Source organism: Oncorhynchus gorbuscha, linkage group LG02 (genome assembly GCF_021184085.1).
Source record: "Oncorhynchus gorbuscha isolate QuinsamMale2020 ecotype Even-year linkage group LG02, OgorEven_v1.0, whole genome shotgun sequence".
NCBI lineage: Eukaryota > Metazoa > Chordata > Actinopteri > Salmoniformes > Salmonidae > Oncorhynchus > Oncorhynchus gorbuscha.
Window position 1 is genome coordinate 14,233,299 of NC_060174.1, and position 25,781 is coordinate 14,259,079.

Genomic DNA, 25,781 nt, shown 5'->3' on the forward strand with positions numbered 1-25,781 from the left:
TAGCCCACTGAGCTGTCTGTCTTCCCAGTAGTCTGATTTAGCCCACTGAGCTGTCTGTCTTCCCAGTAGTCTGATTTAGCCCACTGAGCTGTCTGTCTTCCCAGTAGTCTGATTTAGCCCACTGAGCTGTCTGTCTTCCCAGTAGTCTGATTTAACCCACTGAAGTATTAATATACGAACATGAAACATAAAAGGAACAATCCTCATAACAATGGAAGCAATTGAGATATTCCTTAACAGTGTATCAATGAGACATGGTAGAATGACCTCTTATTAAAATACATGTATTTTAAGGACTGAACAGCCACACTTGAAGATCAGAGGGAGGACATGGTGGAAATGGTTGTGGTCCCCTTGCATTTAATAAAACCTCATCATCAAACAATTCATCAGTATTAATAAAGAGCATCAATGTAGGAACACACTCAGTACACACATTTAAAGATACGACTTGCAATTGTGATCATAGACAATATATTTTTCACACAAGTTCTTCTATAGACCTACAGTGCATTCGGAATGTATTCAGACCCCTTGACTTTATCCACATTTTGTTACATTACAGCCTTATTCTATAATGGATTAAATACTAAAATGTTTTTGTGTGTGTAGATTGATGAGGGAAATTATTTTTTAAATACATTTTAGAATAAGGCTGTAAACGTAAGAAAATGTGGAAAAGGTCAACGGGCCTGAATACTTTCTGAATGCACTGTATATACTCTTTATGCACGTTTTTACAGCATAACTTGTCACATGTGGACATATGAAAAGTGGATCGTTTCTTTGGATTTGAAAATGCGATCCAACGATCAATGAGGTGAATTAAGATGTTTTCTGTGGCGCTAAGGTCAAGCAGTCAGTTCATCGGTGGCAACATAAGACGGAAATATTGGGAGTTACAGGATCATCATCAGTACAACTTCTGATGAACACACACACACAGCCTATGGCTGATTGACACACTTAGGACAAGGCCAGACAAAAGCTAAAATTCAACAGTAGATGGAGAGATCACAGGAGGAGAGGGAGAGAGAGCAGTGAGTGGCCGGATGTGTGCATTTAAAGGATTGAGCATTAAGACTTGACAGCGCTAGGCTCTCACAGAACTAAGACTGACATATGATAAATAGCCACTGTCTACTCTAGCACATCAGAGACTTATGGCACAGCAGTAGTTCCCTTAAGAGGCACCACATGGCACTAATAGTACACTTCCTCTAAATCCTAGGACCACTTCTGATTATTCAAGGCGCACATTTAAGACACAGCCTACAATTAGATATTGCCACCAGATTGCACTTCTACTTTTTTAAACTTTTTTTTTAACTAAGTCAGTTAAGAACAAAGTCTTATTGGGTTTAACTGCCTTGTTCAGGGGCAGAATTACAGATTTGTACTTTCTCAGCTCGGGGATTTGATCTTGCAACCTTTCAGTTACGAGTCCAACGCTCTAACCACTAGGCTACCTGCCACTCTGAGACGGGCATGGTTTGAGAGTTAATATGCAGGGTTAATATACAGTGTCGACCAGGGTCGTATTCATTAGGGCACGGCGTAGCAATTTTTTTTTTTTCAGTTCAGGTAGTCCCTCCTTGATTCAGATCATTTTTCCTAGTTTGGTGCCTAAGGAACATGACCCCTGGGGAGTCTCAAAGTGTTTTGCAGGAACATTTTGTCACTTCCTGTGAGTGTGGAGGGGTTTACGGGAGACAGACGAAGGGCTCAAAGAGAAACAGGATATCCTGTCATTGTTGGATGTGGCAAGCTTCTCACCACTGGACAGGACAGTGTGAAGCCACAGACACACATGGGTCGTATTCATTAATGCACAACGTAGCAAAATGTTTTTCTTCGCAAAAATGAAAACAAGTGTATCTTACTGGACAAGTTCAGTTTGTCCCTTCCTGTTTCAGACCATTTTCTTCCATTTGGTGCCTAATGAATACAGCCCTGCTATATGATGATTAACATGTCTCATAACAAGAAAATAATGGATCATTGTTGATTCTCATAGTTCCCAAAAATGATGTAAAAAATCATCAATTGTTTTACTGTGAAAAGCTAAAGAATAAGCTTGCAGTAACATACAGGTAGTACCATCCACATAATATAAAGGCAGGTCAAACTACAAGTATTAGCATCTGGTTGAAACGTTTCCAGTCCACTAACCAATTCAAATTATAGTCGGTGGAGGATTGGATAGGAAGTGAATGATCCCACTCAAAGCAGAAATAGCACAATATCATAATAGCATATCACAATATGATAGCATAATAGCATATCACAATATCATATTATATCACAATATCATAGCATCATATCACAATATCATAGCATCATATCACAATATCATATCAAAATATCATACTATCCCATCCTCCTTCTACCAGTAAGGTTCCAGACCTGTTTGTGCTGTCTGGTTTGGCGTGACAATGACCATGGGAGTAGAACCCAAATCTGGGTCCAGGCTAGTGAAGACATGTATTTGACACCATTTCATAGGACCTATAGACTTACAGGGCTATTCCATGACCACCAACAAAAGACTTGGCTGCCCTCCGAACGAACCCCCACTACTGTAAATCAAACCCAGCAATAGACTCCCAATGCCTGAGGGAGGTCCTGAGATTCAGCTACATTACATTGTACTGCTAAAGCAAACACACACCTATAGTACACATTGTTCATGGTCTCAAATTTGAAGTGGGTTCAGATTATTTGGCAACACTTTGTGTACTAATAATCTGTCTCACAACTGTAAAGAAAAGCCTCCCGGGTGGCACCGTGGTCTAAGGCACTGCCACACAGTGCTAACTGTGCCACTAGAGATTCTGGGTTCGAGGCCAGGCTCTGTCGCTGCCGGCCGCGACCGTGAGACACATGGGGCGGCGCACAATTGGCCCAGCGTCATCCGGGTTAGGGGAGGGTTTGGCCGGCAGGGATGTCCTTGTCCCATCGTGACCTAGCGACTACTCCTGTGGCGGGCCAAGGCGCAGTGCACGCTGACACGGTCGCCAGGTGTACAGTGTTTCCTCCGACACATTGGTGCGGCTGGCTTCCGGGTTAAGTGGGCATTGTGTCAAGAAGCAGTACGGCTTGGTTGGGTTATGTTTTTCGGAGGACGCACGGCTCTCGACCTTCGCCTCTCCCGAGTCCGTACGGGAGTTGCAGCGATGAGACAAGACTATAACTACAAATTGGATACCATGAAAAAGAAGTTAAAAAATGAATAAAGAAGCTTCCTACCGCAACTTCCTGCAGGACTACACAAGGTACTGTATAGTGACACCTGCCGGTAGTTGGGAGGCCTTTATAACTGCCTTTGAATGTCTACAGAGGGAGTTATGTCATTCTTATGAGCATGTTATGAAGTCTATTAGAAGTGCACGGCTGTTTACCAGTTACTATAGAATGCATTGCTTCTTCCTTTGGCCATGTCTAGCCTAATCACTGTTGAACTGAGTAGTGTTGTTGTGTAAGAGCCAGTCACTAGGTGTTTAAATTGTCTGTTTGCAACAAGTATGACATGACATGAGACAAATGGACAAGTGTCTGTGATGAATGAGAATGTGACAACCTGACAGTGACTAACTAGCCTATTGTGCATGTGTGTGTGTGTGTGTGTGTGTGTGTGTGTGTGTGTAGTATCTGTTCCAGTTTAGTGCGTCCTGCCGAGACCATTCCTCCTCAGTTTTCACATTAGCAGTACCTGCTGTTAACATCGCTAACGGCTAACCAGTGTCTCCCCATAAGGGAGATGCTAAGCTAACGCTAGGCTAATGGTGAAGAGACCTCCTTAACCAACTGAACCATTCATATTGCCCTATCAGTGTTCTATGATGTGTGATCACACAAAGTTGAAATGACACAAAGAGATCCGATATTCACATCGTTCACATATAAAGCTTCCCACTTCGCTTCCTCGCTTCATCCACCATTTTGAGTCGTGTATCCAGTCAGTACAGAGGTTGAACCGCCCTCACAGTGAAGCTCATAAGATGGCACACAGGAAATGAGGTGTCCATACTTCCTGCAACCCCCCATATACAGTCCTCTTATTTCCCATGGTTCAACCACATGTGTTAATTATTGACTGAATCCTTCCAGAACCAATGTCCCCTTCACGTTAACGGGCTGATTAATGGGCTGGAGACGGGCATCAGTTGTTGGTCAACTCCTTCCAACATGTTGGGGAGTTCAAACCAGTTCAAGGGTTAGAGTGTGTGTGAGCTAGGACCGCACATCCAGGGTGACGGCCCCTTTCTGTCTCTTCAGTATGGCCACAGCCAGCTCGTGTGTGGTCCCTTCCAGACTCTCTCCGTTCACAGACAAGATCTGGTCACCCCTCTTCAGACGCCCGTCCACCGCTGCTGCCCCCTGCAGCGACAACAGGGGAACGCACGCACACACACACACACACACAAAATGGTGGAAATACAAAAATTTACCTTGTTACAGTATTTTTTAAATGCAACCTTATGATCCTTCCTCCCTTCTTTCAAGTAATCACTGATCTGTTTGTGTGTTTGTGTGTGTGTGTGTGTGTGTGTGTGTGTGTGTGTGTGTGTGTGTGTGTGTGTGTGTGTGTGTGTGTGTGTGTGTGTGTGTAATCACTGATCTGTTTGTGTGTGTGTTTGTGTGTGTGTGTGTGTGTGTGTGTGTGTGTGTGTGTGTGTGTGTGTGTGTGTGTGTGTGTGTGTGTGTGTGTGTGTGTGTGTGTGTGTGTGTGTGTGTGTGTGTGTGTGTGTGTGTGTGTGTGTGTGTGTGTGTGTGTGTGTGTGTGTGTGTGTGTGTGTGTGTGTGTGTGTGTGTGTGTGTGTGTGTGTGTGTGTGTGTGTGTGTGGGGAAGGGAATTTTGCTGCCATCTAATGTCCCAGAGGGGAAATCAGGACATGTGTGTGTGATGGTGCAGAGTTAGAGATGGTTACCTTGCTGAAGACAGTCTTGATGTAGATTGGCAGGTCTCCATGAGGGCTTCCGAAGCCTCCTACGATGCTGAAGCCCAGGCCGTCAGAACCCTTCTCCAGGCAGATACTCTTGGGTTTGGGGGCTCTGCAGAGAGCATCACATTACAAAACAAGCACTGTATAGCTTCAAAACAGGGAAGGGGGGAACTATTATTTTGATCTCATGCATCCATTGCTCGGTTTATGAATTTGGGAGTGGTTACATTTCCCCTAGCCCTCAGCTGTTTACCAAACAAGAGGCTGGGTGACTGCTGTTTTGTTTTTTTGACTCCCGGATTGGTCCTTTAACCTTTAGGGGAGAAGAGAAAAAACGGACCTCAGATCAGTGTCTAAGAGATACTTAGTCCAACTTACTCTGTTTCCCCTGGCTGTGTCTCGGAGCAGCTGCTAGTCGACATACTCTCCACCTGACTGGCTATAGCACTGATGTTGGTGTCAGCAATCACCTTTAAAACACACACACACACACATACACACACAGACACACACAGACACATGTGCACGGACAGAAGACAAAACAATGCACGTGTCAAGTTATTTTTTAAATTATTAACCAGACATGATCTGTGCATGAGTGTGTGTCTTTCTGTGTGTGTGTTTTGTGTGTGTGTGTTTTGTGTGTGTGTTTTGTGTGTGTCTGTGTGTGTCTGTGTGTGTCTGTGTGTGTCTATGTGTGCCTGTGTGTGTCTGTGTGTGTCTTTCTGTGTGTGTGTTTTGTGTGTGTGTCTGTCTGTGTGTGTCTGTGTGTGTCTGTGTGTGTCTGTGTGTGTCTGTGTGTGTCTGTGTGTGTCTGTGTGTTTTGTGTGTGTGTGTTATAGACAAGGATGAGTGCCAGTGTATGATAAGCCTATCATATCAAAGTACAGTACATGTGATATGTGTTCAAAATCAACCCCCTATTTTAAACTTTATAACGTCCCTCATGGCTGAATAGAATTACAGAAGAATGGATTTTACTACAGACAGGTCCTGGATCAAAGCCACAGAACTACACAAAGGCCTAATGTAGCAATCATTTATCAGTCCTCTCTCTCTCTCCCACTTTAGTTGTCTTTTTTTAATGAAATATTCAGTCAGCCACATATCAAGGGTGGCAACGGTCTGTCAGCATCTGTTCATTTCCATATTTAATCAACCGAGAGGCTATTAAAAATCTGAAAACAACAACAACAAACAAAGGTTAATTAACGGACGATTAACAGACGACTGGTGGGCTGTGGAGGGAACGTTAGTGGAATGTCAGTGGAACGCTAGTGGAACGCTAGTGGAACGCTCCCCAGCCATCGTCGGCACTTATCTTACTAACACACCTTCTTTATAGACAGAGAGGGGGAGTGTAGGGGTAGAGAGGGAGAGGAGGAAGGAGAGAGAGAGAGATGGGAGGGAGAAGGGTGGGAAAGAGGAACAGAAAGGGGAAGGATAGGAGAAGTGGGAGAGGGGAACACAGCAAAACAGACAACAGAGCCAAACCAGTGTTTAGAGGAGAGAGAGAGAGAGAGAGAGAGAGAGAGAGAGAGAGAGAGAGAGAGAGAGAGAGAGAGAGAGAGAGAGAGAGAGAGAGAGAGAGAGAGAGAGAAAGAAAGAAAGAAAGAAAGAAAGAAAGAAAGAGAGGGAGAAAGGAGAAAGGAAGAGAGAAAGAAGAGAGAGAGAGAGAGAGAGAGAGAGAGAGAGAGAGAGAGAGAGAGAGAGAGAGAGAGAGAGAGAGATGGGAGGGAGAGAGAGAGAGAGAGAGAGAGAGAGAGAGAGAGAGAGAGAGAGAGAGAGAGAGAGAGAGAAAGAAAGAAAGAAAGAAAGAAAGAAAGAAAGAGGAAGGGAGAAAGGAGAAAGGAAGAGAGAGAGAGAGAAAGAGAGAGAGAGAGAGATGGGAGGGAGGGAGGGAGGGAGGGAGGGAGGGAGGGAAAGAGGAACAGAAAGGGGAAGGATAGGAGAAGTGGGAGAGGGGAACACAGCAAAACAGACAACAGAGCCAAACCAGTGTTTAGAGGAGAGAGAGAGAGAGAGAGAGAGAGAGAGAGAGAGAGAGAGAGAGAGAGAGAGAGAGAGAGAGAGAGAGAGAGAGAGAGAGAGAAAGAAAGAAAGAAAGAAAGAAAGAAAGAAAGAAAGAAAGAAAGAGGAAGGGAGAAAGGAGAAAGGAAGAGAGAGAGAGAGAAAGAGAGAGAGAGAGAGAGAGATGGGAGGGAGGGAGGGAGGGAGGGAGAAGGGTGGGAAAGAGGAACAGAAAGGGGAAGGATAGGAGAAGTGGGAGAGGGGAACACAGCAAAATAGACAACAGAGCCAAGAGAGAGAGAGAGAGAGAGAGAGAGGGGCAATGTTCTCTTCCTTTGTTAGAGATGGAATCCCCAGTAGGGGGAAACCGTGCCACTGTCCCCACCAGCAGTACATATCATGCTGTTCTGATGTGATGCAGTGATGTCAGAGGGGGAAAACTGTGTTTTCTTGTTTGCAGTAACTTCCTTGTTGTTGTAATATCACAAACGGACGTGGCAGTTTGACCATTAAGGATTCCAGCTTTAAGGCTTACTTGTGTGTATGGAAATGAATAACAGATAGGGGAATGAATGAAGGGGAGGGATGGAAAGAGGATGAAGAGAGAGAAAGGGAAACAGGTAGAGGTCAAAAGAGAGCGAGAGGGAGAGAGAGTAGAAGAGAGTTGCAAAGAGAGCGAGAGAGAGTAGAAGAGAGTTGAAAAGAGAGTGAGAGAGAGTAGGAGATAGTTGAAAAGAGAGTGAGAGAGAGTAGGAGATAGTTGAAAAGAGAGGAGAGAGAGTAGAAGAGAGTTGAAAAGAGAGGGATAGAGAGTAGAAGAGAGTTGAAAAGAGAGGGATAGAGAGTAGAAGAGAGTTGAAAAGAGAGCGAGAGAGAGTAGAAGAGTTGAAAAGAGAGGGAGAGAGTAGAAGAGAGTTGAAAAGAGAGTGAGAGAGAGAAGAGAGTTGAAAAGAGAGCGAGAGAGAGTAGAAGAGTTGAAAAGAGAGGGAGAGGGAGAGAGTAGAAGAGAGTTGAAAAGAGAGGGAGAGAGTAGAAGAGAGTTGAAAAGAGAGGGAGAGAGAGTAGAAGAGAGTTGAAAAGAGAGCGAGAGGGAGAGAGTAGAAGAGAGTTGAAAAGAGAGCGAGAAGGAGAGAGAGTAGAAGAGAGTTGAAAAGAGAGTGAGAGAGAGAGAGTAGAAGAGAGTTGAAAAGAGAGCGAGAAGGAGAGTAGAAGAGAGTTGAAAAGAGAGTGAGAGAGAGAGTAGAAGAGAGTTGAAAAGAGAGTGAGAGAGAGAGTAGAAGAGAGTTGAAAAGAGAGCGAGAAGGAGAGAGAGTAGAAGAGAGTTGAAAAGAGAGTGAGAGAGAGAGTAGAAGAGAGTTGAAAAGAGAGTGAGAGACAGAGAGTAGAAGAGAGTTGAAAAGAGAGTGAGAGAGAGAGAGTAGAAGAGAGTTGAAAAGAGAGCGAGAGGGAGAGAAAAAGTTTTTAAAAAATGTATGAACTCACCACTGTAAGTCACTATTTGTATTTATATTTGATTGAACCTTTATTTAACTAGGCAAGTCAGTTAAGAACAGATTCTAATTTACAACGACGCCCTACCCGACCAAACCCTAACCCGGACAACACTGGGCCAATAGTGCGCCCCCCTAGAGAGAGACCAAACGAGAACGAGAGAGGGGGAAGAGAGAGATCGTGTCAGACAGAAATAGCTGGGTGTCCTGGGTGGCGTGTGTGTTTGGTGTAATCAGCACCAGGCATATAGTCTAGTCTAACAGTCCAGTGTAACAACCCAGTCTAACAGCCCAGTCTAACAACCCAGTCTAAAAGTCCAGTGTAACAGTCCAGTCTAACAACCCAGTCTAAAAGTCCGGTCTAACAGTCCAGTCTAGCAGTCCAGTGCTGACAGTCCAGTGCTGACAGTCCAGTCTGACAGTCCAGTTTGACAGTCCAGTTTGACAGTCCAGTTTGACAGTCCAGTCTGACAGTCCAGTCTGACAGTCCAGTCTGACAGTCCAGTCTAACAGTCCAGTCTAAAGCAGCATTAACATAAAGGCCTGGGATTATCTGACCAAACTGCCAACCGGCTGCAACAAGCTGATAACCAGTCCAGTGTGAGGCCTGGAGCGGTACTGATAAAGCACGCATTAACATAAAGGCAGGATCTACCAAACTGCACAACATACGGCTGCACATTTAACATTACATTTAAGTCATTTAGCAGACGCTCTTATCCAGAGCGACTTACAAATTGGTACACATTAGGTACACACACACACACACTGCTAAACACAGACACATACAGGTTTTTCAAGAATGTATATTTGAAAAAATGTATGATTTTATTTACATCTCTTATCAGGAAACATTTATTTGATGAATGTAAAATAATAGGCAATTAAAAAACAATGTGGTTACATTGAATAATATCACGTTTGATAACTGATATTTCATTTGACCATACAGAGATGTGTGTGTGTACTGTGTGTGTGTGTGTGTGTGTATACTGTAAGGACCGATGCTGGAGACAAGAAGCAAGTACAGGGAGTGAACATTTAATGGAAAACGGACACAAAAAAACAAGAACAGTGTCTGGACAGGGAGAACAAAACGACATGAAGACAATAATGCTGACATGGGGAACCAACTGAGGACCAGACAGATATAGAGGGGCAATCAACAAAGTAATGGAGTCCAGGTGAGTCCAATGAGCGCTGATGCGCGTAATGATTGTGACAGGTGTCCGTAATGAAGGGCCCTTGAGCGCCAGAGAGGAGAAGCGGGAGCAGGCGTGCGTGCATTTGGAAAGTATTGAGGCTCCTTGACTTAAACATTTTTTTTGTTACAGCCTTGTTCTAAAATGTATTTAAAAAATTTTTCCTCATCAATCTACACACGATAACCCATAATGACAAAGTGAAAATAGTTTTTTCAAATTTTTTTTGCAAATGTATTAATAAAAAACAGAAATACCTTATTTACATAAGTATTCAGACCCTATGCTATGAGACTCGAAATTGTGCTCAGGTGCATCCTGTTTCCATTGATCATCCTTGAGATGTTTCTACAACTTGATTGGAGTCCACCTGCGGTACATCGAATTGATTGGACATGATTTGGAAAGGCACACACCTGTCTATATAAGGTCTCACAGTTGAAAGTGCATGTCAGAGCAAAGACCAAGCCATGAGGTCGAAGGAATTGTCCATAGAGCTCAGAGACAGGATTGTGTCGAGGCACAGATCTGGGGAAGGGTACCAAAACATTTTTACAGCATTGAAGGTCCTCAAGAACACAGTGGCCTCAATCATTCTTAAATGGAAGAAGTCTGGAACCACCAAGACTCTTCCTAGAGCTGGCCGCCTGGGTAAACTGAGCAATCGGGGGAGAAGGGCCTTGGTCAGGGAGGTTACCAAGAGCCCGATGGTCACTCTGACAGAGCTCCAGTTACTCTGTGGAGATGGGAGAACCTTCCAGAAGGACAACCATCTCTGCAGCACTCCACCAATCAGGCCTTTATGGTAGAGTGGCCAGGCGGAAGCCACTCCTCAGTAAAAGGTACATGACAGCCCACTTGGAGTTTGCCAAAAGGCATCTAAAGGTCTCCAGACCATGAGAAACAAGATTCTCTCTTTGGAACTCTTTGGCCTGAATGCCAAGCGTCATGTCTGGAGGAAACCTGGCACCATCCCTACGGTGAAGCATGGTGATGGCAGCATCATGCTGTGGGAATGTTTTTCAGAGGCAAGGACTTGGAGACTAGTCAGGATCAAGTAAAAGATAAATGGAGCAAAGTACAGAGAGGTCCTTGATGAAAACCTGCTCCAGAGCGCTCATGACCTCAGACTGGGGCAAAGGTTCACCTTCCAAAAGGACAGCGACCCTAAGAACACAGGCCAGACAACGCAAGAGTGGCTTCAGGACAAGTCTCTGAATGTCCTTGAGTGGCCCAGCCAGAGCCTGGACTTGAACCCAATTGAAAATCTCTAGAGAGACCTGAAATTAGCTGTGCAGCGACGCTCCCCATCAAACCTGACAGAGCTTGAGAGGATCTGCAGAGAAAAAGGGGAGAAACTCCCCAAATACAGGTGTGCCAAGCTCGTAGCGTCAAACCCAAAAAGACTCAAGGCTGTAATCGCTGCCAAAGGTGCTTCAGTACGTAATAAAGGGTCTGAATACTGAATAATATATATATATATATATATTATTTATTTTTTTACATTTGCAAACATTTCTAAAAAGCATGATCTGTGTGTACCTGGAGAACGATCTGTCTGTACCTGGAGAACGATCTGTGTGTACCTGGAGAATGATCTGTGTGTACCTGGAGAACGATCTGTGTGTACCTGGAAAATGATCTGTGTGAACCTGGAGAATGATCTGTGTGTACCTGGAGAATGATGCTGCCGTAAGCATTCTTCAGCATGGTGACTACATCCCCATGGGACAGACCTTCCAGAGACTGGGAGTTGATACTCACGATCCTATCACCCACCTGGAGGAAGGGAGGAAGGGAGGAAGGAAGGAAGAAAGGGGAGAGAGACAGAGAGAGAGAGAGAGAGAGAGAGAGAGAGAGAGAGAGAGAGAGAGAGAGAGAGAGAGAGAGAGAGAGAGAGAGAGAAAGAGAGAGAGAGAGAGAGAGAGAGAGAGAGAGAGAGAGAGAGAGAGAGAGAGAGAGAGAGAGAGAGAGAGAGACAGAGACAGAGACAAAAACACGCTAGGGTGGGCCATCATAGACAGTAAGGGGATTCTAAGACACTGGGCGTTCTCTCGCACACTCACACCCATACGTACCTTGAGCCGGTGTGTCTTTGCTGCCACCCCGTTGGCCTGGATCATGGCCAGGAAGATGGGGATATCCCCCAGAGGACTGTCCTTCCCCCCAGCTATACTGATCCCCAATGCATCAGTAGGACCCTGAGAGATATCGTCAATGCTATGATCATTATTAATAATAAACTGGTATAGAAGAGGATATTGTGATTGTTGTCATCATTTTTATGACAATAAAGAAAGCTTCTAGAGTTGAATTGGCACAGTATACAGTATAGTATATAGATATAAATGTGCATATTATGAGTAGTTTAAACCCACTAAACATAACTGGAGACAGCTCAACTCACCCTTGTAATCTCCACAGTGCGTATCCCTGTTTCTGCAGATACAACAAACCCAGAAAGGGAAAAAGATGAGGACGGGAAACTAACTGTGTGTAATTCTGGTCCTACTCTCTGTGGAAAAGGTTTGGTCCTACTCTCTGTGGAAAAGGTTTGGTCCTACTCTCTGTGGAAAAGGTTTGGTCCTACTCTCTGTGGAAAAGGTTTGGTCCTACTCTCTGTGGAAAAGGTCTGGTCCTACTCTCTGTGGAAAAGGTTTGGTCCTACTCTCTGTGGAAAAGGTCTGATCCTACTCTCTGTGGAAAAGGTCTGGTCCTACTCTCTGTGGAAAAGGTCTGGTCCTTCTCTCTGTGGAAAGGGTCCTACTCTCTGTGGAAAGGGTCCTACTCTCTGTGGAAAGGGACTGGTCCTGTCAGGATTTGGCCAGGGTTGTTCCGGTTTTTGGTCACTAGATGCCCCCATTGTGCCTTTTGACCTTTTGTTTTCCCTTGATCCCCATTATTATTTGCACCTGTGCCTCGTTTCCCCTGATTGTATTTAAACCCTTTGTTTTCCTCTGTTCTTTGCTCTGTGTTTGTATGTTAGCACCCAGCCCTAGTACTCTGAGAACTCTTGTTGATCCCGGTGGACTCTCTTGTGGAATTCTGTTTTTTTGTTCTTGTTTGTTTGTTTTTGAGTATCTTTTGAGGCTTTTTGTGCTTTACCTTCCACCTTGTGGATTTACCTTTTTGTCTTGGAGGATTACCTTTGTTCTTGTGGAATTCCTTTTGAGGTTGTGGAGTAACATGTTTTCCTGAACTTCACTTGTTACTTCATTAAATACACCATCTCAAGTACTGCTGTGTCTGCCTCATCTTCTGGGTTCTGCCGACTATTCGTGGCTCAGTTGGTTAAGTGACTGTTTCTCACTCCGGAGACCCGGGTTCGTAACTGGGTCCTGACAGGTCCTACTCTCTGTGGAAAGGGTCCTACTCTCTGTGGAAAGGGACTGGTCCTACTCTCTGTGGAAAGGGACTGGTCCTACTCTCTGTGCAAAGGGTCTGGTTCTACTCTCTGTGGAAAGGGACTTGTCCTACTCTCTGTGGAAAGCGTCCTACTCTCTATGGAAAGGGACTGGTGCTACTTTACCTGCGCTCTGTGATGATGTCATGCCCACTGTCATTGGCTTCCTGACGTTATTGAGGAGCTGAGAGGTGGAAGGGGTGGAGTTTGGCAGGGGGTGGGGCGTGAAGATTGTGCTGTTGGCACTCACGTGACTCATCTGCTAGAGAGAGGGAGGGGGAACAGAGCTATGATGCAGTCAGGAGAAAACACACACACTGAGGCATGCTGCCAGGTGGTGGTAAGTTTGGCTGGGTGGCTGAGTGACATACAAGTGACACCAGAAGAAGCCTGCTAAACAACCATCAGATGGCCATTTTGGCTTCCATGCACGTGATGAATGGAGAGAAGGAGGAGAGACAGGGGTATTAATGACACAGCAGCCAGGGTCAGTCGATGACTGAGCTTATGCATGCAAGCACCCAGGCAGTGGGCGTGACAACGGGGGCGCACACACACACACACACACACACACACACACACACACACACACACACACACACACACACACACACACACACACACACACACACACACACACACACACACACACACACACACACACACACACACACACACACACACCTGGCTTCCCTGGGAGGGACGTCTGGAAGAGAGCCAGGAGGCAGCCTTCAGTCGGCCCAGCTCCAGGAGCACCACGCCCCTGGCACACTGCAGAGGCACAGGTAGCGCACAGCACGTAACTACTAGACCATAGCAGCTAGGGACTGGCCTTACAGTGTTCACTTCCTACTGCAACCCGGTAGGAGCTCCACTCCCATGTTTACTACCGAGGACAGAACTTGCACTTCAACCTGACAGGATCTCCATATCATAGAATGCGTCCTAAATAGTGCCATTTGATACTCAGACATAGTGCACTACTTTAGACATAACCCAACCCGAGACCCTGGTTCGATCCCGGGGTGTATATCCCGACAGGCCGTGATCGGGAGTCCCATAGGGACTAAGGGAGGGCTTGTCTGGGGTAGGCTGTCATTGTCAATAAGAACTTGTTCTTAACTGACTTGCCTAGTTAAATAAAGGTTCAAATAAACAATACAAAATAAAGAACCTTATCTGACAAGGGCACAGGATAAAGTGTTGTTATATACCTCAGCACTGTAAATGTAGTGTACACTACTGTAGCAAGGGCACAGGATAAAGTGTTGTTATATACCTCAGCACTGTAAATGTAGTGTACACTACTGTAGCAAGGGCACAGGATAAAGTGTTGTTATATACCTCAGCACTGTAAATGTAGTGTACACTACTGTAGCAAGGGCACAGGATAAAGTGTTGTTATATACCTCAGCACTGTAAATGTAGTGTACACTACTGTAGCAAGGGCACAGGATAAAGTGTTGTTATATACCTCAGCACTGTAAATGTAGTGTACACTACTGTAAATGCAAGGGCACAGGATAAAGTGTTGTTATATAAAGTGTTGTCAGCACTGTAAATGTAGTGTACACTACTGTAGCAAGGGAACAGGATAAAGTGTTGTTATATACCTCAGCACTGTAAATGTAGTGTACACTACTGTAGCAAGGGCACAGGATAAAGTGTTGTTATATACCTCAGCACTGTAAATGTAGTGTACACTACTGTAGCAAGGGCACAGGATAAAGTGTTGTTATATACCTCAGCACTAAATGTAGTGTACACTTACTGTAGCAAGGGAACAGGATATATACCTCAGCACTGTAAATGTAGTGTACACTACTGTAGCAAGGGCACAGGATAAAGTGTTGTTATATACCTCAGCACTGTAAATGTAGTGTACACTACTGTAGCAAGGGCACAGGATAAAGTGTTGTTATATACCTCAGCACTGTAAATGTAGTGTACACTACTGTAGCAAGGGCACAGGATAAAGTGTTGTTATATACCTCAGCACTGTAAATGTAGTGTACAATACTGTAGCAAGGGCACAGGATAAAGTGTTGTTATATACCTCAGCACTGTAAATGTAGTGTACACTACTGTAGCAAGGGCACAGGATAAAGTGTTGTTATATACCTCAGCACTGTAAATGTAGTGTACACTACTGTAGCAAGGGCACAGGATAAAGTGTTGTTATATACCTCAGCACTGTAAATGTAGTGTACACTACTGTAGCAAGGGCACAGGATAAAGTGTTGTTATATACCTCAGCACTCAGCACTGTAAATGTAGTGTACACTACTGTAGCAAGGGCACAGGATAAAGTGTTGTTATATACCTCAGCACTGTAAATGTAGTGTACACTACTGTAGCAAGGGCACAGGATAAAGTGTTGTTATATACCACAACACTGTAAATGTAGTGTACACTACTGTAGCAAGGGCACAGGATAAAGTGTTGTTATATACCTCAGCACTGTAAATGTAGTGTACACTACTGTAGCAAGGGCACAGGATAGTGTTGTTGAATACCTCAGCACTGTAAATGTAGTGTACACTACTGTAGCAAGGGCACAGGATAAAGTGTTGTTATATACCTCAGCACTGTAAATGTAGTGTACACTACTGTAGCAAGGGCACAGGATAAAGTGTTGTTATATACCTCAGCACTGTAAATGTAGTGTACACTACTGTAGCAAGGGCACAGGATAGTGTTATTATATACCTCAGCACTGTAAATGTAGTGTACACTACTGTAGCAAGGGCACAGGATAGTGTTGTTATATACTTCAGCACTGTAAATGTAGTGTACACTACTGTAGCAAGGGCACAGGATAGTGTTGTTATATACCTCAGCACTGTAAATGTAGTGTACACTACTGTAGCAAGGGCACAGGATAAAGTGTTGTTATATACCTCAGCACTGTAAATGTAGTGTACACTACTGTAGCAAGGGCACAGGATAGTGTTGTTGAATACCTCAGCACTGTAAATGTAGTGTACACTACTGTAGCAAGGGCACAGGATAAAGTGTTGTTATATACCTCAGCACTGTAAATGTAGTGTACACTACTGTAGCAAGGGCACAGGATAGTGTTGTTATATACCTCAGCACTGTAAATGTAGTGTACACTGTAAATGTAGTGTACACTACTGTAGCAAGGGCACAGGATAAAGTGTTGTTATATACCTCAGCACTGTAAATGTAGTGTACACTACTGTAGCAAGGGCACAGGATAGTGTTATTATATACCTCAGCACTGTAAATGTAGTGTACACTACTGTAGCAAGGGCACAGGATAAAGTGTTGTTATATACCTCAGCACTGTAAATGTAGTGTACACTGTAAATGTAGTGTACACTACTGTAGCAAGGGCACAGGATAAAGTGTTGTTATATACCTCAGCACTGTAAATGTAGTGTACACTGTAAATGTAGTGTACACTACTGTAGCAAGGGCACAGGATAAAGTGTTGTTATATACCTCAGCACTGTAAATGTAGTGTACACTGTAAATGTAGTGTACACCACTGTAGCAAGGGCACAGGATAGTGTTATTATATACCTCAGCACTGTAAATGTAGTGTACACCACTGTAGCAAGGGCCCAGGATAGTGTTGTTATATACCTCAGCACTGTAAATGTAGTGTACACTGTAAATGTAGTGTACACCACTGTAGCAAGGGCACAGGATAGTGTTGTTATATACCTCAGCACTGTAAATGTAGTGTACACTACTGTAGCAAGGGCACAGGATAAAGTGTTGTTATATACCACAACACTGTAAATGTAGTGTACACTACTGTAGCAAGGGCACAGGATAGTGTTGTTATATACCACAACACTGTAAATGTAGTGTACACTACTGTAGCAAGGGCACAGGATAGTGTTATTATATACCACAACACTGTAAATGTAGTGTACACTACTGTAGCAAGGGCACAGGATAAAGTGTTGTTATATACCACAACACTGTAAATGTAGTGTACACTACTGTAGCAAGGGCACAGGATAAAGTGTTGTTATATACCTCAGCACTGTAAATGTAGTGTACACTACTGTAGCAAGGGCACAGGATAAAGTGTTGTTATATACCTCAGCACTGTAAATGTAGTGTACACTACTGTAGCAAGGGCACAGGATAAAGTGTTGTTATATACCTCAGCACTGTAAATGTAGTGTACACTACTGTAGCAAGGGCACAGGATAAAGTGTTGTTATATACCTCAGCACTGTAAATGTAGTGTACACTGTAAATGTAGTGTACACTACTGTAGCAAGGGCACAGGATAAAGTGTTGTTATATACCTCAGCACTGTAAATGTAGTGTACACTACTGTAGCAAGGGCACAGGATAAAGTGTTGTTATATACCTCAGCACTGTAAATGTAGTGTACACTACTGTAGCAAGGGAACAGGATAGTGTTGTTATATACCTCAGCACTGTAAATGTAGTGTACACTACTGTAGCAAGGGCACAGGATAAAGTGTTGTTATATACCTCAGCACTGTAAATGTAGTGTACACTACTGTAGCAAGGGAACAGGATAGTGTTGTTATATACCTCAGCACTGTAAATGTAGTGTACACTACTGTAGCAAGGGCACAGGATAGTGTTGTTATATACCTCAGCACTGTAAATGTAGTGTACACTACTGTAGCAAGGGAACAGGATAGTGTTGTTATATACCTCAGCACTGTAAATGTAGTGTACACTACTGTAGCAAGGGCACAGGATAGTGTTATTATATACCTCAGCACTGTAAATGTAGTGTACACTACTGTAGCAAGGGCACAGGATAAAGTGTTGTTATATACCTCAGCACTGTAAATGTAGTGTACACTACTGTAGCAAGGGCACAGGATAAAGTGTTGTTATATACCTCAGCACTGTAAATGTAGTGTACACTGTAAATGTAGTGTACACTACTTTAGCAAGGGCACAGGATAAAGTGTTGTTATATACCTCAGCACTGTAAATGTAGTGTACACTACTGTAGCAAGGGCACAGGATAAAGTGTTGTTATATACCTCAGCACTGTAAATGTAGTGTACACTACTGTAGCAAGGGAACAGGATAGTGTTGTTATATACCTCAGCACTGTAAATGTAGTGTACACTACTGTAGCAAGGGCACAGGATAAAGTGTTGTTATATACCACAACACTGTAAATGTAGTGTACACTACTGTAGCAAGGGCACAGGATAGTGTTGTTATATACCACAACACTGTAAATGTAGTGTACACTACTGTAGCAAGGGCACAGGATAGTGTTATTATATACCACAACACTGTAAATGTAGTGTACACTACTGTAGCAAGGGCACAGGATAAAGTGTTGTTATATACCTCAGCACTGTAAATGTAGTGTACACTACTGTAGCAAGGGCACAGGATAAAGTGTTGTTATATACCTCAGCACTGTAAATGTAGTGTACACTACTGTAGCAAGGGCACAGGATAAAGTGTTGTTATATACCTCAGCACTGTAAATGTAGTGTACACTACTGTAGCAAGGGCACAGGATAAAGTGTTGTTATATACCTCAGCACTGTAAATGTAGTGTACACTACTGTAGCAAGGGCACAGGATAAAGTGTTGTTATATACCTCAGCACTGTAAATGTAGTGTACACTACTGTAGCAAGGGCACAGGATAAAGTGTTGTTATATACCTCAGCACTGTAAATGTAGTGTACACTACTGTAGCAAGGGCACAGGATAGTGTTGTTATATACCTCAGCACTGTAAATGTAGTGTACACTACTGTAGCAAGGGCACAGGATAGTGTTGTTATATACCTCAGCACTGTAAATGTAGTGTACACTACTGTAGCAAGGGCACAGGATAAAGTGTTGTTATATACCTCAGCACTGTAAATGTAGTGTACACTACTGTAGCAAGGGCACAGGATAAAGTATTATTATATACCTCAGCACTGTAAATGTAGTGTACACTACTGTAGCAAGGAACAGGATAGTGTTGTTATATACCTCAGCACTGTAAATGTAGTGTACACTACTGTAGCAAGGGCACAGGATAGTGTTGTTATATACCTCAGCACTGTAAATGTAGTGTACACTACTGTAGCAAGGGCACAGGATAGTGTTATTATATACCTCAATGTAGCACTGTAAATGTGTTGTTATATACCTCAGCACTGTAAATGTACACTACTGTAGCAAGGGAACAGGATAGTGTTGTTATATACCTCAGCACTGTAAATGTAGTGTACACTACTGTAGCAAGGGCACAGGATAGTGTTGTTATATACCTCAGCACTGTAAATGTAGTGTACACTACTGTAGCAAGGGCACAGGATAAAGTGTTGTTATATACCTCAGCACTGTAAATGTAGTGTACACTGTAAATGTAGTGTACACTACTGTAGCAAGGGCACAGGATAGTGTTATTATATACCTCAGCACTGTAAATGTAGTGTACACTGTAAATGTAGCACTGTAAATGTAGTGTACACTACTGTAGCAAGGAACAGGATAGTGTTGTTATATACCTCAGGTAAATGTAGTGTACACAGGACAGGATAGTGTTGTTATATACCTCAGCACTGTAAATGTAGTGTACACTACTGTAGCAAGGGCACAGGATAGTGTTGTTATATACCTCAGCACTGTAAATGTAGTGTACACTACTGTAGCAAGGGCACAGGATAGTGTTATTATATACCTCAGCACTGTAAATGTAGTGTACACCACTGTAGCAAGGGAACAGGATAGTGTTGTTATATACCTCAGCACTGTAAATGTAGTGTACACTGTAAATGTAGTGTACACTACTGTAGCAAGGGCACAGGATAGTGTTATTATATACCTCAGCACTGTAAATGTAGTGTACACTGTAAATGTGTAAATGTGTACACTACTGTAGCAAGGGAACAGGATAGTGTTGTTATATACCTCAGCACTGTAAATGTAGTGTACACTGTAAATAGTGTTGTTATAGTGTACCTCAGCACTGTAAATGTAGTGTACACTACTGTAGCAAGGGCACAGGATAGTGTTGTTATATACCTCAGCACTGTAAATGTAGTGTACACTGTAAATGTAGTGTACACTACTGTAGCAAGGGCACAGGATAGTGTTGTTATATACCTCAGCACTGTAAATGTAGTGTACACTGTAAACAGTAGTGTTACCTCACACTGTAAATGTAGTGTACACCACTGTAGCAAGGGAACAGGATAGTGTTGTTATATACCTCAGCACTGTAAATGTAGTGTACACTACTGTAGCAAGGGAACAGGATAGTGTTGTTATATACCTCAGCACTGTAAATGTAGTGTACACTACTGTAGCAAGGGCACAGGATAAAGTGTTATTATATACCACAGCACTGTAAATGTAGTGTACACTACTGTAGCAAGGGCACACAGGATAGTGTTGTTATTATAACCACAACACTGTAAATGTAGTGTACACTACTGTAGCAAGGGCACAGGATAGTGTTATTATATACCACAACACTGTAAATGTAGTGTACACTACTGTAGCAAGGGCACAGGATAAAGTGTTGTTATATACCTCAGCACTGTAAATGTAGTGTACACTACTGTAGCAAGGGAACAGGATAGTGTTGTTATATACCTCAGCACTGTAAATGTAGTGTACACTACTGTAGCAAGGGCACAGGATAGTGTTGTTATATACCTCAGCACTGTAAATGTAGTGTACACTACTGTAGCAAGGGAACAGGATAGTGTTGTTATATACCTCAGCACTGTAAATGTAGTGTACACTACTGTAGCAAGGGCACAGGATAGTGTTATTATATACCTCAGCACTGTAAATGTAGTGTACACTACTGTAGCAAGGGCACAGGATAGTGTTATTATATACCTCAGCACTGTAAATGTAGTGTACACTACTGTAGCAAGGGCACAGGATAGTGTTATTATATACCTCAGCACTGTAAATGTAGTGTACACTACTGTAGCAAGGGCACAGGATAGTGTTATTATATACCTCAGCACTGTAAATGTAGTGTACACTACTGTAGCAAGGGCACAGGATAGTGTTATTATATACCTCAGCACTGTAAATGTAGTGTACACTACTGTAGCAAGGGCACAGGATAGTATTATTATATACCTCAGCACTGTAAATGTAGTGTACACTACTGTAGCAAGGGAACAGGATAGTGTTGTTATATACCTCAGCACTGTAAATGTAGTGTACACTACTGTAGCAAGGGAACAGGATAGTGTTGTTATATACCTCAGCACTGTAAATGTAGTGTACACTACTGTAGCAAGGGCACAGGATAGTGTTGTTATATACCTCAGCACTGTAAATGTAGTGTACACTACTGTAGCAAGGGAACAGGATAGTGTTGTTATATACCTCAGCACTGTAAATGTAGTGTACACTACTGTAGCAAGGGAACAGGATAGTGTTGTTATATACCTCAGCACTGTAAATGTAGTGTACACTACTGTAGCAAGGGCACAGGATAGTGTTATTATATACCTCAGCACTGTAAATGTAGTGTACACTGTAAATGTAGTGTACACTACTGTAGCAAGGGCACAGGATAGTGTTATTATATACCTCAGCACTGTAAATGTAGTGTACACTGTAAATGTAGTGTACACTACTGTAGCAAGGGCACAGGATAGTGTTATTATATACCTCAGCACTGTAAATGTAGTGTACACTACTGTAGCAAGGGCACAGGATAAAGTGTTGTTATATACCTCAGCACTGTAAATGTAGTGTACACTACTGTAGCAAGGGAACAGGATAGTGTTATTATATACCTCAGCACTGTAAATGTAGTGTACACCACTGTAGCAAGGGAACAGGATAGTGTTGTTATATACCTCAGCACTGTAAATGTAGTGTACACTGTAAATGTAGTGTACACTACTGTAGCAAGGGCACAGGATAGTGTTATTATATACACAGGATAACTACTGTAGTGGTTGTTATATACCTCAGCACTGTAAATGTAGTGTACACTACTGTAGCAAGGGCACAGGATAGTGTTGTTATATACCTCAGCACTGTAAATGTAGTGTACACTGTAAATGTAGTGTACACCACTGTAGCACAGGATAGTGTTGTTATATACACAGGATATGTAAATGTGTTGTTATATACCTCAGCACTGTAAATGTAGTGTACACTGTAAATGTAGTGTACACTACTGTAGCAAGGGAACAGGATAGTGTTGTTATATACCTCAGCACTGTAAATGTAGTGTACACTGTAAATGTAGTGTACACTGTAAATGTAGTGTACACCACTGTAGCAAGGGCACAGGATAGTGTTGTTATATACCTCAGCACTGTAAATGTAGTGTACACTGTAAATGTAGTGTACACCACTGTAGCAAGGGCACAGGATAGTGTTGTTATATACCTCAGCACTGTAAATGTAGTGTACACTGTAAATGTAGTGTACACTGTAAATGTAGTGTACACCACTGTAGCAAGGGCACAGGATAGTGTTGTTATATACCTCAGCACTGTAAATGTAGTGTACACTGTAAATGTAGTGTACACTGTAAATGTAGTGTACACCACTGTAGCAAGGGCACAGGATAGTGTTGTTATATACCTCAGCACTGTAAATGTAGTGTACACTGTAAATGTAGTGTACACTGTAAATGTAGTGTACACCACTGTAGCAAGGGCACACAAAGCACCCACTTTAGAGGGTCTCCACATAGTAAAGAACTGTAGCCAAACCAACCACAAAGCCTCTCCGCTCCACAAATTCATAACAGAGCACTGCAGCCTTTCAACATACATGTACCATTTGTGACCCCTTGTGGAAGAAGGAAGAAGAGTTTGGTGGCTAGTGACCGGCTGGTACAGAGAGCTCGAAAGCTTGTAATCCTAAAAAACGATAATTATATGCTTTTGTTATTACATAAATGCTACATAAATGCTACAAAAGCTGATTAAGATTATCCCATAGAACAAAACATATAATATCTCCTAAGACTGAGTTTACCACAGACCTTATTTCGGCTTTTATCCAAAAACATGAATTTTCCCATAGGCTTTGTTCAATGAACTGTACCTACAAAAAGACTCCATCACTATTGCACTCTATGGTTTTGGACTCTGACAATGAGAGGGATGTTCTTTGATGTGTTTCAAGTATTAGCTGTTGTTATTTGTTTTAGTGTAGTTCTTTGTTTGTGAAGGCTGTTGTTATTTGTATTAGCGTAGTTCTTTGTCTGTGAAGGCTGTTTTTATTTGTTTTAGTGTCGTTCTTTGTCTGTGAAGACTGTTGTTATTTGTTTTAGTGTAGTTCTTTGTCTGTGAAGGCTGTAGTTATTTGTTTTACTGTAGTTCTTAGTCTGTGAAGACTGTTGTTATTTGTTTTAGTGTAGTTCTTTGTCTGTGAAGGCTGTAGTTATATGTTTTAGTGTAGTTCTTTGTCTGTGAAGGCTGTTATTTGTTTTAGTGTAGTTCTTTGTCTGTGAAGGCTGTTATTTGTTTTAGTGTAGTTCTTTGTCTGTGAAGGCTGTTATTTGTTTTAGTGTAGTTCTTTGTCTGTGAAGGCTGTTATATGTTTTAGTGTAGTTCTTTGTCTGTGAAGGCTGTTATTTGTTTTAGTGTAGTTCTTTGTCTGTGAAGGCTGTTATTTGTTTTAGTGTAGTTCTTTGTCTGTGAAGGCTGTTATTTGTTTTAGTGTAGTTCTTTGTCTGTGAAGGCTGTTATTTGTTTTAGTGTAGTTCTTTGTCTGTGAAGGCTGTTATTTGTTTTAGTGTAGTTCTTTGTCTGTGAAGGCTGTAGTTATTTGTTTGTTTGATCATTAGAAAACCCTTTAGCAATTATTCTTTCAAAAACAAGGACATTTCTAAGTGACCCCAAACTTTTGAATGGTAGTGTGTGTTTGTCTATAATGGCAGTTTTATTCAAAACTGGACTGCAGGCCGTTTCATACATCAAGTCTATGTGGTTGGTTTTTGGTGTGACGGTGAGCCCTTTTGGTGTGACGGTGTGACGGTGTGACGGTGAGCCCCCCCCCCTCACCTTGAGAATGGCAGCTACCGTCTCCTGCATGGCAGACCTCATGTCATCTCCGTTGACAGAGATAATCTGGTCCCCTTGCATCAGCCGGCCATCCAGCTCGGCGGCGCCCCCTTTCACCACGTCCGAGATGAACACCCCTGTGCCGTTCCTACCATATAAATAAAATACTTGATGAATTCCTATGGCTAAGTACGCTCAAAATGGATCTCATCCTTGCCATCGTAGGGAGAGCGTGTAGGTAACCAAAGACCACTACTGACAACAAACCCCAGGTAAGAGTGTAGCTACAACATAGATCCCCTTACATGTCTTTCTGGTTCACATTAAACTCCCTGATAGTGGTACAACTTATTTTATGAAGACACAATGAATGTGTGTGTGTGTGTGAGTTGCTACTGTACCTCTTGCTGACGATACTGAGGCCCAGGCCACGGCCAGCCTTTTTCTGCAGTTCCACACTGAACACATCTAGGTTCTCCTGGTCGCGGTACCTCGCCTCGTCCCGTAGAACCTTAAGACACACCTTGGCCGGAGTCTGCCTTAGGGCTGTGATGGCATCCTCATGGGCCACGCTACGCAGGTCCACACCATTTACCTGGATGGTCGCACGCACGGTCGCACGCACGGTCGCACGCACGCACGGTCGCACGCACACACACACACACACACACACACACACACACACACACACACACACACACACACACACACACACACACACACACACACACACACACACACACACACACACACACACACACACACACACACACACACACACACACACACACACACACACACACACACACACAGTGAAGGCCAGGGAAATGTATAATTCCAGTAGAGGGAGACATTGGCTAAATTGAGTGCACTGGAGAACATGACAATGTGAGGTTATAAGAGCTGCAGAGCTGAGAGAGGGAGAGAAAGAGAGAGAGGGAAGGAGAGAGGGAGAGAGAGAGAGAGAGGGAAGGAGAGAGGGAGAGAGAGAGAGAGAGAGAGAGAGAGAGAGAGAGGGAGAGAGAGAGAGGGAAGGAGAGAGGGAGAGAGAGAAGGAGAGAGGGGGAGAGAGAGAGAGAGAATGAGAGAGAGAGAGAAGGAGAGAGCGAGAGAGCGAGAGAGAGAGGGAAGGAGAGAGGGAGAGAGAGAGAGAGAGGGAGGGCAGAGAGAGAGAGAGAGAGAGAGAGAGAGAGAGAGAGAGAGAGAGAGAGAGAGAGAGAGAGAGAGAGAGAGAGAGAGAGAGAGAGAGAGAGGGGGAAGGAACGAGAGGGAGAGAGAGAGAGACAGGGAAGGAAGGAGAGAGGGAGAGAGAGAGAGGGAAGGAGAGAGGGAGAGAGAGAGAGAGAGAGAGGGAAGGAGAGAGAGGGAAGGAGAGAGGGAGAGAGAGAGAGAGAGAGGGAAGGAGAGAGGGAGAGAGAGAGAGAGAGGGAAGGAGAGAGGGAGAGAGAGAGAGAGGGAAGGAGAGAGGGAGAGAGAGAGAGGGAAGGAGAGAGGGAGAGAGAGAGAGAGGGGGAAGGAGAGAGGGAAAAAAATTTACACCTGGAATTTAGGTTTGCGCCAGAAATTCCTCAAACATAGCCTGTAGGGTAGAACTCAGGAGATTCCCCCTAGCACTCAAAGTTGAAGAAAAGTCACCAAATTCTGGAATACTATCACCAAAAGGCTTTCCTATACAAACACCACAACACAGTGATCCTTCAGAGTAACTGGACAGACTGAGTGACCATAGCCTGGCAAT

At 43.4% G+C, this 25,781-nt stretch overlaps 1 protein-coding gene across 1 annotated transcript in view; it reads right to left on the minus strand.

Annotated features, from left to right (window-relative positions):
• Positions 1 to 3,096: 3,096 nt before the first annotated feature.
• LOC123997587 (multiple PDZ domain protein-like) overlaps positions 3,097 to 25,781 on the minus strand; it is a 230,892-nt gene continuing 208,207 nt past the window's right edge. Inside the window, exons 33-42 of the mRNA XM_046301983.1 lie at positions 24,445 to 24,638; positions 24,044 to 24,191; positions 13,736 to 13,822; positions 13,178 to 13,313; positions 12,056 to 12,087; positions 11,727 to 11,849; positions 11,323 to 11,427; positions 5,325 to 5,416; positions 4,932 to 5,055; positions 3,097 to 4,380 (exon numbers count right to left, since the gene is read on the minus strand). Of these exons, the coding sequence (XP_046157939.1) occupies positions 4,234 to 4,380; positions 4,932 to 5,055; positions 5,325 to 5,416; positions 11,323 to 11,427; positions 11,727 to 11,849; positions 12,056 to 12,087; positions 13,178 to 13,313; positions 13,736 to 13,822; positions 24,044 to 24,191; positions 24,445 to 24,638 (1,188 nt within the window). The 3' untranslated portion in view covers positions 3,097 to 4,233. The remainder of the gene's footprint in view (positions 4,381 to 4,931; positions 5,056 to 5,324; positions 5,417 to 11,322; positions 11,428 to 11,726; positions 11,850 to 12,055; positions 12,088 to 13,177; positions 13,314 to 13,735; positions 13,823 to 24,043; positions 24,192 to 24,444; positions 24,639 to 25,781) is intronic.